Raw genomic sequence first — 15,071 nt, 5'->3', positions numbered from 1 at the left:
AAAAAATCAATACTTGGATTAGTATTAAGTGTTTAACATTTCAACTTATCTTCAGTTGTTTTCAAAATTATCTTTTAAAATTTTTAGAAATTTAACTTAATTATAGAAATGCTATATAACAATGTTTCATCAACTTCATAATATCCAAATCACCTGGGAAACTTTCATTTTTAACTACAGAGTCCTATAATGTATATCTCAAAATTTTGCTCAGAATGTCTAGGGAAATACCCAAAGATTTAAAATATTTTAATGTTAAAAATAAACAAACAAAACAGGGGCTAGAGAGAGGGCTCAGCAGTTAAGAATGCATAGAGCTCTTCCAACGCCCACATTGTAAGCTCACAAGATTCTGCAATTGCAGCTCCAGGGAAAGAATTCCTCTTCTGGCCTCTTTGGCGAACACATTAAGCAAGCAAGCACACATGGTAAAAATACACATAAAACTAGGCAAGGTGGTGCACATCTTTAATCTCAGCACTTGCAGGCCCACATAGTGAGTTCCAAGAGAGCTAGAGTTCTACAGTGAGACCCTGTTTCAATAAATAAATAGTGAAAAAACAACAACAACAAAACCCCGGGACTGCAGTGATGCCTTCGTGGGCAAAGCCTGACAGACAACCTGGGTTTTATTCCTGAAGTTCGTAAGCTACCAGGTGGAAGGTAAAGATCCACACGCATGGGAACACAAATCAAGCAATTAATAAACAGATGTTTTATTGAGCACAGAAAAACCTGAAAGACTAAATTTGGAAGCTGCTAAGTATATACACACAGAAGTACAATAATTTAAAATATGTGTCCCCCCCCCAAAAAAAACAAAAAATAAGCAAGTTTTTCTTTGAAAAACTTGATCAAAATTTCACTTATCAAAATGGAAATAATTAGGCAGGCAAGGTGGCACACACCTATAATCCCAACACTCAAAGGTAGAACAGGAAAATGAGGTGTTATATAGTTAAGTAGTCACCCTGTAGTGATAGGAGATCCTGACCCACAAAATAAAGCAGAGAGCGGGGTGGTCGTGGTGCTCAGAAGACAGAAGTAGGCAGGTGTCTGAGTTTGAGGCCAGCCTGGTCTACAGAGTGAGTTCCAGGACAGCCAGTGTCTCAAAAAAAAAAAAAAAAAAAAAAAAAAAAAAATCAAAACCAAAGCTAGGCATGATGGTACATGCCTTTAACTCCAGCACTCCATAGGCAAAGACAGGCAGATCTCTGTAGCCAGTTCCAGGCCAGGAATACACAGTGCAGGCCTACCTCAAAAAAAAACAAAAAACAAAAAACAAAAAACAAAAAACAAAAAACAAAAAAACAAATACCTAAAATTTATGATTTATGGGATAAGACACCAGAATCGATTGCCCCCTAACATTCTACTATTCATAAAACAGTATTAAATCCAATTACCAGGAACTTTTTTAGAAGACTTGTTAAGTTTTTTTCCTAGTACATCATTCAAATTCTGAAGTTTCTTCTGATTTTTCTCTGGTTGTCTTATAGAAGTTGGATTTGAATCTATTAATATTACAGAGTCCTAAAACAAAAATACGAGAAAAAAACAAAAACACTTTAAAATGGTATTTTCTATTACTCTTAGTAAATCCTAATTACCCCAGTGAATGCCTAAGCCTAAGATAGTTCTGAACTAAGCTGTTTTCACATGTACATGTACCTAATAACACACACTGTGGCTACAACTTTTATAGAGGTGTAACAGTGAAAATGAAGGAATTTCCTTTTTCTTCATAATTTCACAAAAGATTCTTACTACAGATGTTTGTAATTTCAGCATATAGCCTGCTTGCTTTGTCTCTCTCTCTCTCTTCTTTACTTTCTTTCTGTGAGACAAATGGTCTCAGTGTATAGCCCTGGCTATCCTGGAATTTGTTCTGTAGACCAGGCTGGCCTCAAACTTAAAGACATCTGCCTGCTTCTGTCTAAGGTGCTTAGATTAAAGGCATGGATCGCCATGCCCAGCTTCTTTCCTTATTAACTGAAGAATCTTCACCTTTTCTCCTACTTTTCTCTTGTGTACCCAAATTGCCAGCATTACTGTTCTCATTCTACGATGCCATTATTGAGCAAGAAAAGGATGTTTGAAGGCAAGCACTGTCAATGCTGCCTCGGCTGTCCGGATGTCTGAAGTGGCTCCTAAAGAGTAGATGTTGAGTAAAGCATGGACCCACTGAAAAGGGTAACGGATCTCTGGGAAGGGTGGGCTTGTAGCTGTGTGGTAACCGTCTTCCACATTACATCACACAACATTTTATGAACTGTCCAGAACAGGCAAATCTGTAGAAATAGAACACAGATAAGCAATCCTCACAGTGAGATGGGAGGATGCGGAAGCGACAGCAAGAAGAAAGGTGTCTTCTGTGGAGATGACAGTAATGTTCCAAACTGGCGTGTGGCACATACTCACAATCCCAGCTGAGGCGAAAGGATGGGGAATCTGAGGGACCCTGGGCTACAAGACGATTTTTCAAAAATGAGAGACTTTTCTAAAATTCGCTATAGAAGTACAACTCTGAATATATTCAAAGACACTGAACTGCATATTTTTTAAAGACAAGGTATCATGTAGACCATGCTGTGTATGAACCTATCACATAGCCTGAGAATCACTTGAATTTCTAATCCCTTTACCTTCCTAGTGCTAAGTAAGATCTAGATATGCAGCACAATGCCTTAGGTTTTGAATTGTACACTTACATGGCCAACTGTACAGCATGTGAATTATATCTCAATAAAACTAATTTTAAATATAAGAGGTTGTAACTTTTAACAGGATAGTAAAAGTTAAGTAGAGGACAATAGTTGGAATGTTAATTTCAAAGTCTGATAATAAAGTGAAAAGTGAGCCATCTGGGAAGAAATGATTCCGTGTGCCTATGGTAAAGAACTGCCTGACGAGTGAGAATAGCTTCAGTTTACAAGATACCTTGAAGGACCCGAGACTCACTATATCCTGAAAGCCAAATGCTCTTGAAGCAGAATGTCTACCACGTCCACGTCCACAGGCTGTCACATGTGACCTTATGCCTTTCTAAAGGTTTCCTTTTCCCACTCCTTTTAACAAGAAAAACTAGCAACTGGATCGGTAGACATCTGAATACTTACATCTGTTTCTGGTGATTTCTCTCTTTCAAGACGAGTCTGGTGCCGAGAGGACCGCCTCAAGGGCACCACGGTTTCTTCAGCCTTGGATCCACTGACCTGGAATGCTTTTGCTCTCTCAATCAGTTGTTTTGCTTTTGATATCTTTTTTGAAGTATTGTTTGCCTAGGCAAAAATTTGGAATATTAATTGAGATCACAGCAAGAACTTCATATTTAATAACAGCAGAAAATAGAAATATATAATAGAAAAGTATTATTTATATCACATTAATAGTCAACCAAGAAAAGATCATTCAGATCTTACCAGGGAACCCAAATGCAGATTCAGTGATAATTACTTTGCCTAATTGTCCCTATAAGTGTATCTGAATGTTTATAAAATGCCCAGGATGGTTCTGTGTGAGAATCTAAGTTTAAAACCCCAGAACTGGCTAGGCCATGGTGGCTACACTGTTAGTCCCAACTTGAGGCAGAAGCAGAGAGGCAGAGGCAACAGAGAGGAAGAAAGGCAGAAAGGCAGGGGCAGAGGCAATCTCTGTGAGTTCAAAGACAACCTGATCTACAGAGTGAGTTCCAGGACATCTAAGGCTACACAGAGAAACCCTGTCTCGAAAAAACAATCAATCAATACCTATAAATGAATGAATAAAACAAAGCCCCAGAACCAGCTGGGCACAGTGGCCCATGCCATTAATCCCAGCACTGGGAGGCAGAGGCAGGTGGATATCTGTGAGTTTGAAGATAGCCTGGTCTACATAGTGTGACCCTGTCACAAAAAACAAACAAACAAACAAACAAACAAACAACAACAACAACAAAAAACCAAAAACCAAGCAACAACAAAAAGGAAATAGTCCATCCAAGAACTTATGTAAAGCCAGGCGTGATAGCTGCTAGATAGCAAACTGTAATCCCAGTGTTCTTACGGTGATATGGAATGATTCACAAGCTGGCTAGCCTAGACCATGCAGTGCAAATGAAATATCTTACAAGAAATAAAATAGAAGGCAAAGACCAATACCTCAGTGTGTTGTTGCATACTGCTATGAATGCACGTGAGTACTATACATACATGCAAACACATAATACACAGATTAACAAAACAAAAAACTCAAAAGAAGATCTATAATTTACACTAGAATTGGTATTGTTTTCCTACCACCTTGATGGCAGTCTAGTCTTTTATTTTAGCCAACAAATTTAGGTAAAGTATAAGGCTCTCATTTATATAACATAAATATATAGTACATGTACATTGCCTTTATAGAAAGGACGAAGACATGACAAGAAAGAAAGAGTTAAGAATAAAGCTGGGGGCTGCGTGTGGTAGCACACACCTATAAGCCCAGTTCTCAGGAGCCAGAGGCAAGTAGATCTCTGTGAGTTTGAAGCCAGTCTCATCTGTCTGCATAGTGAGACCCTGTCTCATAAAGGATAAAGAACGTATAGGAAGGGGCTGGAGAGAAGGCTCGGTAGTTAAGAACACTGGCAGCTCTTCTAAGAGGAACAGGGAATAAATGGCATAGGTCCCAATTAATGGACTTAGGACACATGGGACTCTTCTATGACAAGACTTCCAGTAACTACTGCCAGTCCTTTAAGAGAACAGTATCGCCTTCAGGACTCCAGCACTCTTATTACCTTGTTCTTCTGAGAAGTGAGCTCTTCCTTAGTTCTTTCAGATTTCTTAGAACTTTTCTTGGATTTTTTTGGAGTGCTAATTCTAGTGAATTTCATTCTGGAAAAAAATGACATTTATAAACATTTTCATAATAATGTACAAGAATCTTAAATATAAAAATAAACCAGTTGTTATTGCAATTTAAACAAACTGCAAAAACAATTCTCTTCGTTTTGATTCAACAGTAAGCTAAATTTTATTATTTCTAGTACTAGGGATGGAGCACAGGGTCCTGTACATACTAAGCAACCATTCTACTACTGCCAAGTTACATTGCAGCCCCAAGGTTTACCATTTATTATTTCATTTAAAACTAGTAAACCAGGGTTGGGGATTTGGCTCAGTGGTAGAGCGCTTGCCTAGCAAGTGCAAGGCCCTGGGTTCGGTCCCCAGCTCTGAAAAAAACTAGTAAACCTGGCTGTCGGCTCTTCCAGAGGTCCTGAGTTCAGGTCCCAGCAACCACATGGTGACCCACAACCATATATAATGAGAACTGATGCCCTCTTCTGACATGCATATATATATATGCAGAACACTGTGTATATAATAAATAAATAGATCTTTAAAAATAGTAAACCTAATCAACACATTTTGAGGAGCCCTCTCTGCTGTAGAGAGCTTACTTTTCAATAAAATCTTGCTTGTTAGCAAGCAAAAACAATAGCCTTACCAGGTGTGGTGACACACACTCACAATTCAAGCATTTAGGAACCAGACAAAAGGTCACTAATGAATTCAAGGCCAGCCTTAGCTCTATAGCAAGTTCCAGACCATCCAAGAGAGACCCTGTCTCAAAAAAACAAAGAGGGATGGAGGAAAGAAAGGAGAATGAAAGGGACAGAGAAAGGAGAGAGAAAAGCAAAGAGAAGAAAATGAGCCTGCCTAGTATTAGCCCCACTCAGCATAGCAAAAACAGAAATAAAAAGAGAATAATACACCTTGAAGAATATTAAAACTTGTCCCCAATCGCTGTAACATTAGGCAAGGCCAGTGCGCCAGAACTCCTCGTCTACTGGTCAGTTTACCTAAGGAGTAACACTCAGCTGGCTGTGCTGGTGCTTGTCTTTAATTCCAGCACCCTGACCGCAAAGGCATGGGATCAATTTGAGTTGGACAGAGAGTTCCAGGACAGCCAGAGGTACACAGAGACACCCTGCTTCAAAACAGTAATAAAAAATGTTAGGATTTATTTTTAATATCATATTTGATGAATTCATACCTGAGGACTATTTCTCCAAGGATTATCAATTATGACAAATAAGAGTTTAGAATTCAACTGAAATCTATCTGCAAATCTTCTGAAATGGACTTTAAATTAGCTATATTGTGGTGATACACACCAGGAATCCCAGCACTTGGAAGAGGATTTGAGTCCTAGACTAATTTTGTATATAGCAAGAACATGTCTGAATAGACATTAAAGTTGTGTGCAATGACTCACACAAGATATCCCAGCACTCAGGAAGCTGGAGCAGAACGATTGCTATAAGTTTGAAAACATTCTATGCTACATAGTGAGTTCTAGGCCAGCCTGGGCTACAGAGTACAACCCTATCTCAAAACAAAAGCCAGGTTTGGTAGCTCAGGTCTGTCATCCCAGCTACTTGGGAAGAGTACAGAGAGGGATAATGTGTTTAAGGTCTGGTGGAAAATCAGAACCACTCTCAGTAACCTATGAACTTTGCCTCAAAATGAAAAGAGGATATGGATGTGGTTCAGTGATAGACCATTTGCCTAACCTATGAGAGCCAATCCTCAGAGCTGTATACACATAAAAAATTATTTACAAATAAATTGTATTCTAGAAAATAAATGAACTCTGCAGTGCTTGAAGAATTTTCCTTCCCAATTAATAATACATGTAGAATGCTCCAACTTGAGAAAACAAAATTTTACCTAATGGGGCTCTCGGAATCAGAGGATATTATTATTAATTCTGCTGTATACAGGCTGGGCTTTTCTGATATTCTGGCTGCTTTTGGAGTGGAAGCCTTCACTGGATCAGTGTCCTGGGCATCCTCAGACTCAGTACCTCCCAGGGTGACCGTGGTAGGTGTACTGCTACCTCTCAGAGATCTCCTGGTTGGTTTGGGTGTGGAGACATTCACCAGCCCGCTTCCAGGCTCAGCTTTGCCGTGTGTGACCATATCCCTGGTTGGTGTGCTGCCTCTTCTTGATTTATTTCTGTCACACAGAGACGGTTTTACAGAGTCACGTGCCGTATCCTCAGAAACAAGATTTTCACTGTTGAGTAATGCACTGCTTTTGAAAACTTCTGATTTCTGTCTTACACTCCTCCGTAGGGTATTTTGATCTTGATTATCTTTTAAGGAAAAGGCTGTTTTTTCCTTTTGCATGTTTTCTTCTCTGTTTCCAGCTGCGGTGGTCCGAGTTTTCTTACCCTTTTTATTTGGCCTTTTACTTTTCTCCTTAGGAAAACCTCCTCTATCAGCGTGTGCCTGTGAACAGTCTTGATTTGAAACTCTTTGAATATTAGGATTTTCTATGATTTTTTCAGAATTGCTATCTCCTTCATTGACAGATTTTTCACTTGGATCTTTCTGCTTCTCCAAAGGTTTCTTGAGTCCATTTCTGAGCGTTTCCGACGGTGGCTGCCTGAATGCTCTCATGAACTGCTGTCTTTCTTCCATGCTGCACTTTGGTACTGAAGCCTCAGAGCTCCAAGCTTCCAGCACAGCCAGTTCCAATTGGCCCTCCTGGACCACAACATTAGATTTCCTTTTCTGAACTGTCTGCTCATTTTCTGGATCAGAGAAACTATTCTCCAGCTCAAGCTGTTTCTGTTTCAAGAAGATTGGGGGTATTTTCCTTTTCTTTTTAGGGGGAGTAGGATGAACTTGTGCAAGAACAGTAACTGTCTTAAGGTGTAGGTGTGGAGATGGTTCACAGCTTTCTGGTTCACCTTCAGAACCACTTTTGATAGCCTCGCTGGGCCCCGAAGGAACGCAGGCTGGTCCTGCCAGGTCAGGTATGTCTTCCACTTTAGCTGTCTTGTGACTTTTTAAAAATTCCTCATAGGAAACAGTAATTGTGCTCTCGTTTAAATCAGCTATTTTAGTCGCATGAGCCCTGGAGTCTACATGATGTGCAGTCCTGTTTTCATCAGTTAGGGAAGCTTTAGTCAGCCTGCTGTCTTTGCCACCTTCCCCTGGCAGACTTATTTCATCTGCTACGAGTACACTTTCAGACTGGTCCGTCCCCTGGCTATGCTTCCTTTTCCTCAATGTCTTTCCATCATTTTTTGTGGTGCCTTGTTTAGGATTTACTTTCTTAGAGTTTTTTTTGGAGGTCATAGTATTTGACTGGTTTCTGCTGTCTTCTTGAATACTTTCTGCAAGAGCTTCCACATGTTTCTTGTAAAGGAAAACAGAAGTACTGTTTTCCACAAAATCACCTAAACCACAGTCCTCCTTACTATCATCATTACTAATTTCAACTGGAGACTCATTCTCAATTTTGACATCATTCAGTTGATGGGATAAACTAACTCTCTTTCTTTTCTTCTTAGATTCTCTATTTGAGAACACTTCCAATGGTATCTTACAGTCTTTGCTGTTGCCAACAAGCAATGGGGGAGATGGCTTTAACTTGCACTCCTTTGTAGATTGTAGCTTCTCAGTTGTGGGTGAGGTCTTTCTAAAATAATGTAGAATATTATTGGGTTTCGATGGAGAGAAAACCTTGTCTTCAGTCTTCCCTATTGGTGATAAATATTTGGTAATTGTTTCGCAGGAAGAGCTGTCATCATCTTTTCTCCGCTTTCTGCATGGCTAGCAATTTAAGGGGGAAAAAGCCACAATTTATTTCAAGTAAAACAATATGAAATATGAGCTGTAAACACAGATTTAACAGTTTAAACTGGGTAGAAAAACTACAGAAGGCTACGTTGTGTATACATGTGAGGTGTGTGTGATACACTCCAGCATACATGTATGTGAGGATGCATGCAGAGGCTGGCAGAGAATGTCAGGTATCCTGTAATGTCACTTCAGCCTTATTCCCTTAAGACAAGTCCCTAATTACACCTGGAGCTAGGCTGGTGGCCAGCAGGTCTCAGCAACCCTCCTGGTTTTGCTTCCCCACAATCCCAGGGATAAAAGCCATACCTGACCTTTGCTAGGGATTTTAACTCAGGTCATTAAACTTGTACATGAAGTATTCTTGCCCACTAAGCTATCTCCTAGCAGAGAGGGCTACTTTTACAGATGTCTAGGAATTCGAGGCCAGCCTGGTCTACATAGCAAGCTCTAGGCCAGTAAATATAGTGAGTCTCTGGCTTTAAAAAAAAAAAAGGGGGGGGTTGGGGATTTAGCTCAGCGGTAGAGCGCTTGCCTAGCAAGCACAAGGCCCTGGGTTCGGTCCCCAGCTCCGAAAAAAAGAAAAAAAAAAAAAGCTTATATTCGAACAAAGCTAAACTCACAAGAAAACATAAATTCCTACTGTCTTCTATTTTATTTTACTTTATTTATTTCATTTATTTCTATACTTTTGAGACAGAACCCTTCTATGTATATCTGGCTGTCCTGAAATTCACTATATAGACCAGGCTGTCCTCAAACTTGGAGATCTGCCTCCCAAATGGTGAGACTAAAGGTTTACCTGTATTCACAACCTTAAAAGTGCACCATATACCTCACAGACGCCATAATACATAAAAGTATGTGGAAGCTAATGCAAGGTAGGGAACCTACCAACAACCCCTTCTGCTTTACTTTTTTGGTTAAAAATATACATATCATTCTAAGTATCTCTAAGAAATAGTAATTTACTTAAGAAGCCCTGGATGCTAAAATATTATTCTACTAGAACTCATGGTAAAAAGATAATCAAAGAACATTTGCCACGAGTCTACCATTTTAATTTTTACCATAATCCACTGCCTACCTCCTGCACTAGCCATCACCCTCACAGAATCAAGGTGGTTATGACACTAAGGATAGTCATGTTTATGTTAATCACTTTCAGTCAGCAATGATACTTGCACTCAGTCATGTTAAGCAGAGATTATCATGAGCCCAAGTATAGCTGATGATACTCAGCAAGACACTGGCTGCTAGGAGAGAGCATAAGGCTCAAAATAGGAAATCATGAACCCCAGGAGATACTATCAAAAACAAACGTCCTCTTCATCGTAGTAACTAAGGTTGGGGAGAATAACTGCCTAGGCATGTACACAACCCCAGATTTGATGCCCACCAGGCATGGTGGACACCTGCAGTCCCAGCACTGAGGAGATAGCCTTAGGAGGATCAGAAGGTCAAGGTGAACTTAGTGAGTTTGAGGCCGGGCTACATGATATACTATTTGGGGGAAAATGAAGAAAGCCCCAAAACCCTCATGTCATAATATGGATCAACACATACATTCAATGCTGTTCTCTGTGGCTCTAGAGCAAAACTGGTGAATACTGAATCTGACTAGGGCTCATCGAGCTGCTGGTTCACTAACAACAGTGATCCCATTTTTTTTTTCTTTTTTCTTTTTTCTTCAGAGCTGGGGACCGAACCCAGGGCCTTGCGCTTGCTACCACTGAGCTAAATCCCCAACCCCTCCCATTTTTGATTGTACATGTATCTTACAAAGGTTTAATGGGTTTACAGGTGATATGAATTGTGAAACATGTGGGGTAGCACAGGGAAAATTAACTTGCCTTATTTCCTGTGGTCTACATTTGTTTTCTTGACTATGTGTAAATGGTATGAATCAGCCTTGCTACTACACTAAGAAAATATCTTACTGTTCTGAATTTACCAGATTAGAATTTCTAAGCCGGTTCTTAGAAGGACATTATTTCTCATTTCATTTCTATGTGTACTGTAGGCTTAAGTATAAACAAAGGCGGGCATGGTGACTCATTTCTATAGTCCTGGTACCCTGGAAGGTGAGGCAGGAGGACTACAATGAACCTAGGTTGTACTCCTGGATTACAGGATGAGAGCTCAAACAAGTCTAAATAATATACTTATAAAGACCTGTAAACCTGGTCTAGAAATTCACTAAATTAAGCAAATATGTTGTGGTGGTGGTTCGAATAAGAATGGCTCCCATAGGCTCATATATTGAATTATTGGTTTTTGGGGTTTTTGTTGTTGTTGTTTTGTTCTTTGAGACAGTTTCTCTGTGTAGCCCCAGCTGTCCTGGAACTCTCCGTAGACCAGGTTGGCCTCAAATTAAGAGATTCACTGGCCTTCTCATCCCACAAGTTGTCCTCTGATCTTCATACATATGCTGACCCCTGCACACACAATAAATTAAATGTAACAAAATAATTTTATGGGGTAAAAAGAATTTGTAAGGGGTAAAAATAACACTCAAAATAACGGGCAGGGGTAAGAAAGGATAGTGGGACAAACAGACCATTTAGACAAATGAGGTTAAAATTAAATATGTTGAAATAATAAGTGAATTAAAATGAATTATTATCATCTATAAAGCTTTGAGACGGTATCAGAGGCACCACACGACAGACACTCATGTAGGATCTAAGTTCAAGTACCAGCCGACATCTACTGGTATGGAAATCTTAAGCAAATTACTTTTTTAAAAAAATATATACTCAAGTTAATAAAGATTATATATATGTATATATACATATATACACATATGTATACACACATATATATGTATACATATAAGATATACATATATATATATCTTGATCAACTAGGTGTGAATGATGCATGCCTGTGATCCCAGAACAAGCAAGCTAAGGTAGGTAGATGATGAATTTGAGATCAGCCTGGCCGTGCTACACAGTAAATAATGTAAGTATTCTGTAGTTGAAAAAAGTTACTTGATTATAAAAATTATCAGAATCTGAGCTGGAGAGATGGCTCAGAGGTTAAGAGCACTGACTGCTCTTCCAGAGGTCCTGGGTTCAATTCCTAGCAACCACATGGTGGCTCACAACCATCTGTAATGAGATCTGTTGCCCTCTTCTGGTGTGTCTGAAGACGGCTACAGTGTACTCATATAAATAAACGAATCTTTAAAAGTCAGAATGTAAGTGAATACACATCTTAACTCACTTTAAGGGCACCAGAACACATCAAATGCTAGCCCGAGCTATAGTGTATAAACCATAGCAGCTATGAAGAGGCACAAGCCTGTAATGGTGACAGGAGAAAAAGTAGGTCAGGGATGTACTTTAAGATCCTAAAAATTACTTCTAAATGGCATAGAATATCGTTATGGTTGCTTAGTGTGTTTTTCTTTCTTTCTCAGAATCCCAGGGCTTCCTACCTTAAGCACTGTCCTAGTTTTGAGTATTCTCTAAAACGTGGTAAATACTGAACACCTAACATGCCACAGAGACTCTTAACCACATTACATTAAGTTCTGCAGTCACAAGAAACTGTCATAAGTTTCTTACTTGATTCCATTAAGTGACATTCTAAATGGAATTCCTAGGACAGGTATATTTATATTTGTAGGGAATAGCTGAACTTAAAGCTTCATCTTTTTCGCCGTTCTGTAACCCGACATCATCACGAACAAAGAAAGTGGCCCTGAAATCCTTGGTGACATGCTATTCCAAACGAACGTTTCAGGACCTGGGAACTGTGATTTTTCAAATTCTGACTTAACAGCGAGCCCGAAAATATCTTAAAATTCCAACGCTTTTGAAAGAGCTTTAAAAGTCACACCGAGGCAACTATCCCACATACAATTTTAACTGTAGGTCATCGTGTTCCTCCTTTCTCGTCCCAGAAGCAAGGACTCCCGCCAGCCCCATACCACAATTCCCAAACACGGGCAGAAAGGAACTTGACAGATACCTCAATCTCGCAGTCCTTAACAGGAGGGGGTGCTGCAGCCGCCGCCATGGTCAGGACCCCCACCATGATCCCTGCCACCTAGAACCCGAGCTCCTAGGACCTCCAGCGGTCCGGCTCAACCTGGCTGGAGGCCATAGGGGCGGCAAGTCCAGTGGGAGCTGGCTGCGAACCGCGGAGCCCGTTTCGGGTCTCTTAGAGACCACCGGCCGGAGCCGAGTGTGAGGTTGGGCCCAGGGTGGTCGAGCCAGGCTCAGACAGAGATGTCGGGAAAGCCCGGGCACAGGCCCCAAGGAGGCGGCCGGACAATACACAATGCCTCCCCAGCCTGATGCTCCAGGCTAAGAGCTCGAGCCCCAGGCCGCACTGGAAGCCGCACACCGAACGCAGGTCAAACAGTGGGGCTTCGGCGGGAGTTCTTGTCAATTGGGTTTTCGCGCCGTCCGGCACGCAAGGGGCGGAGCCTACGACCGCTATTGGAGGCTGCGCAGACGGTGAGCCGCGAAGGCCAAACTACTTCTTTTGGCGAATCTGCGCGCTATAGCACCAGTTCTAGCTTAGAAATCTAGTTGAATTTTAGGGATTCGCATTTCGATGTTACAGTTTGACAATTGAAAACGTGTTTTGTCTAAGGTTACCTAATCATTTGGTGGCCCAACTAAAACTTAGACTTTAGCCATTCTTAAATTATGTTTTTGAAGCCAGGAAGTGTTTGTGAATTGGGGATGAAGAAGCATATATCTCTAAGTTTGAGGCCAGCCTACACAGAAAGTTCCACTTCAGCCAAGAGACTCTGTCTTATAGATAGATGATTAGATAGATAGATAGATAGATAGATAGATAGATAGATAGATAGATGGATGGATGGATGGATGGATGGATGGATGGATGGATGGATAGATAGATAGATAGATAGATAGATAGATAGATAGATAGATAGATAGAAGTTAAAAAGAGGGGTTGGGGATTTAGCTCAGTGGTGGAACGCTTGCCTAGCAAGCTCAAGGCCCTGGGTTCGGGCCTCAGCTCCGGAAAAAAAAAAAAAGAAGAAGTTAAAAAGAGCTAGAGGAGCCAGGCAACAGTGGCACATTCACTCCATTAATTCCAGCACTCTGGAGTTACCAGAGGAGACAGGCAGATCTCGGAGTTCGAGACTAGCCTGGTATACAGAGAGAATTCCAGGGCAGTCAGGGCTACACAGAAAAACCCTATCTAGAAAAACCTAAAAAAGGATAAAAAGAGGTAGTCGAAAAACACCTCATGCTGACCTCTATACACTGCATGTATGTACACCTTCACTAACACACAGGAACATATTATACATATCACATACACAAATACATTTTTTGTGGGTTTGTTGTTTTGTTGTTGTTGTTGTTTCGAGACAGGGTTCCTCTATGTAGTCCTGGAACTCACACTATATTAATATTTTTTAATTTTTGAAAATATTTATTTCATTTTATGCGAATGAGTGTTTTGCCTACATGTATGTGTATATATACCATGTGTGTGCCGATAATTGTGGAGAAGACATTGAATTCCCTGGAGTTCCAGGCAGTTATGAGCTACCATTGTAGGTGTTGGAAAACAAACCGAGGTCTTCTGCAAGAGCAACAAGGCCCTTTAGAGCTGAGTCATCTCTCAGCCCTCAGATGTGGAAGACATGTGCTGTACTACTGAGCTATATTCCCAGCCCACAATTTAGCCATTATAAACAGTACTTGTAAAAGCCTGCTACAGTGGTTAAAGACTTAAGTGCTCCATAACACCATCTATGATAGTACCTTTCCTTTTACCAGATAGGCTAATAAACACGCTACGGCATAACCATACAATGGATCCTTCTCAAGAATAAAAAGAAATGAGGGACAAGGAGGTAGAGTACCTACTGTTGATGAGGGGATGGAATCAATCCTGAGCACTCCCAAAAAGTAAAACTAAATAAAAAGCCAAGCATGGGGCAGGGGGTTACAGAGATGGCTGAGCAGTTAAGAGCTCTGGCTCCTTTTAGAGGACCCAGGTTCTTTTAGCAGCACCCACATGGTGGCACACAATTGTCCACATCTCCAGCTCTGAGAGATCCATCACTTTCTTCTGGTCTCTGTGGCACCAGGCAAACACACAGCGAAGAGACATATATGCAGCTAAAACATTCACCTATATAAGATAAAAACAAATAATCTTTAAAAACAAAAACAGAGACGGGAGAGATGGCTCAGCGGTTAAGAGCCCTGGCTACTCTTCCAGAGGTCCTGAGTTCAAATCCCAGCAACCACATGGTGGCTCACAACCATCTGTAATGGAATCTGAAGCCCTCTTCTGTTGTGTCTGAAGACAGAACACTCATGTACATAAACAAACAAATATATTAAAACAAAATAAAGGAAAACAAACAAAAGCCAAGAAACAAGTAAGGGGCTCCCGGAGAGATGACTCAGCCAGTGGATAAGAGTGCACACTGCGGGGTTTGGGATTT

The 15,071-nt window shown here is 40.6% G+C and overlaps 1 protein-coding gene across 2 annotated transcripts in view; it reads right to left on the bottom strand.

Moving 5' to 3' along the window:
* The window catches only part of Atad5 (ATPase family, AAA domain containing 5), a 47,797-nt gene extending 34,750 nt beyond the window's left edge, over window positions 1-13,047 (bottom strand). Inside the window, exons 1-5 of one of the 2 annotated variants that reach the window (XM_087572024.1) lie at window positions 12,599-13,047; window positions 6,696-8,590; window positions 4,760-4,856; window positions 3,120-3,281; window positions 1,407-1,533 (exon numbers count right to left, since the gene is read on the bottom strand). In XM_087572024.1, coding sequence (XP_087428150.1) covers window positions 1,407-1,533; window positions 3,120-3,281; window positions 4,760-4,856; window positions 6,696-8,590; window positions 12,599-12,664 — 2,347 coding nt within the window. In that variant the 5' untranslated portion in view covers window positions 12,665-13,047. 2 annotated transcript variants of the gene reach the window in all.
* Window positions 13,048-15,071: the final 2,024 nt, after the last annotated feature.

The sequence above is a fragment of the Rattus norvegicus genome, chromosome 10 (assembly GCF_021556685.1).
Source record: "Rattus norvegicus strain SHRSP/BbbUtx chromosome 10, alternate assembly SHRSP_T2T, whole genome shotgun sequence".
Lineage (NCBI taxonomy): Eukaryota > Metazoa > Chordata > Mammalia > Rodentia > Muridae > Rattus > Rattus norvegicus.
Note: the sequence above shows the minus strand (reverse complement) of the source record. Positions and strands in the feature narration are given on the sequence as shown.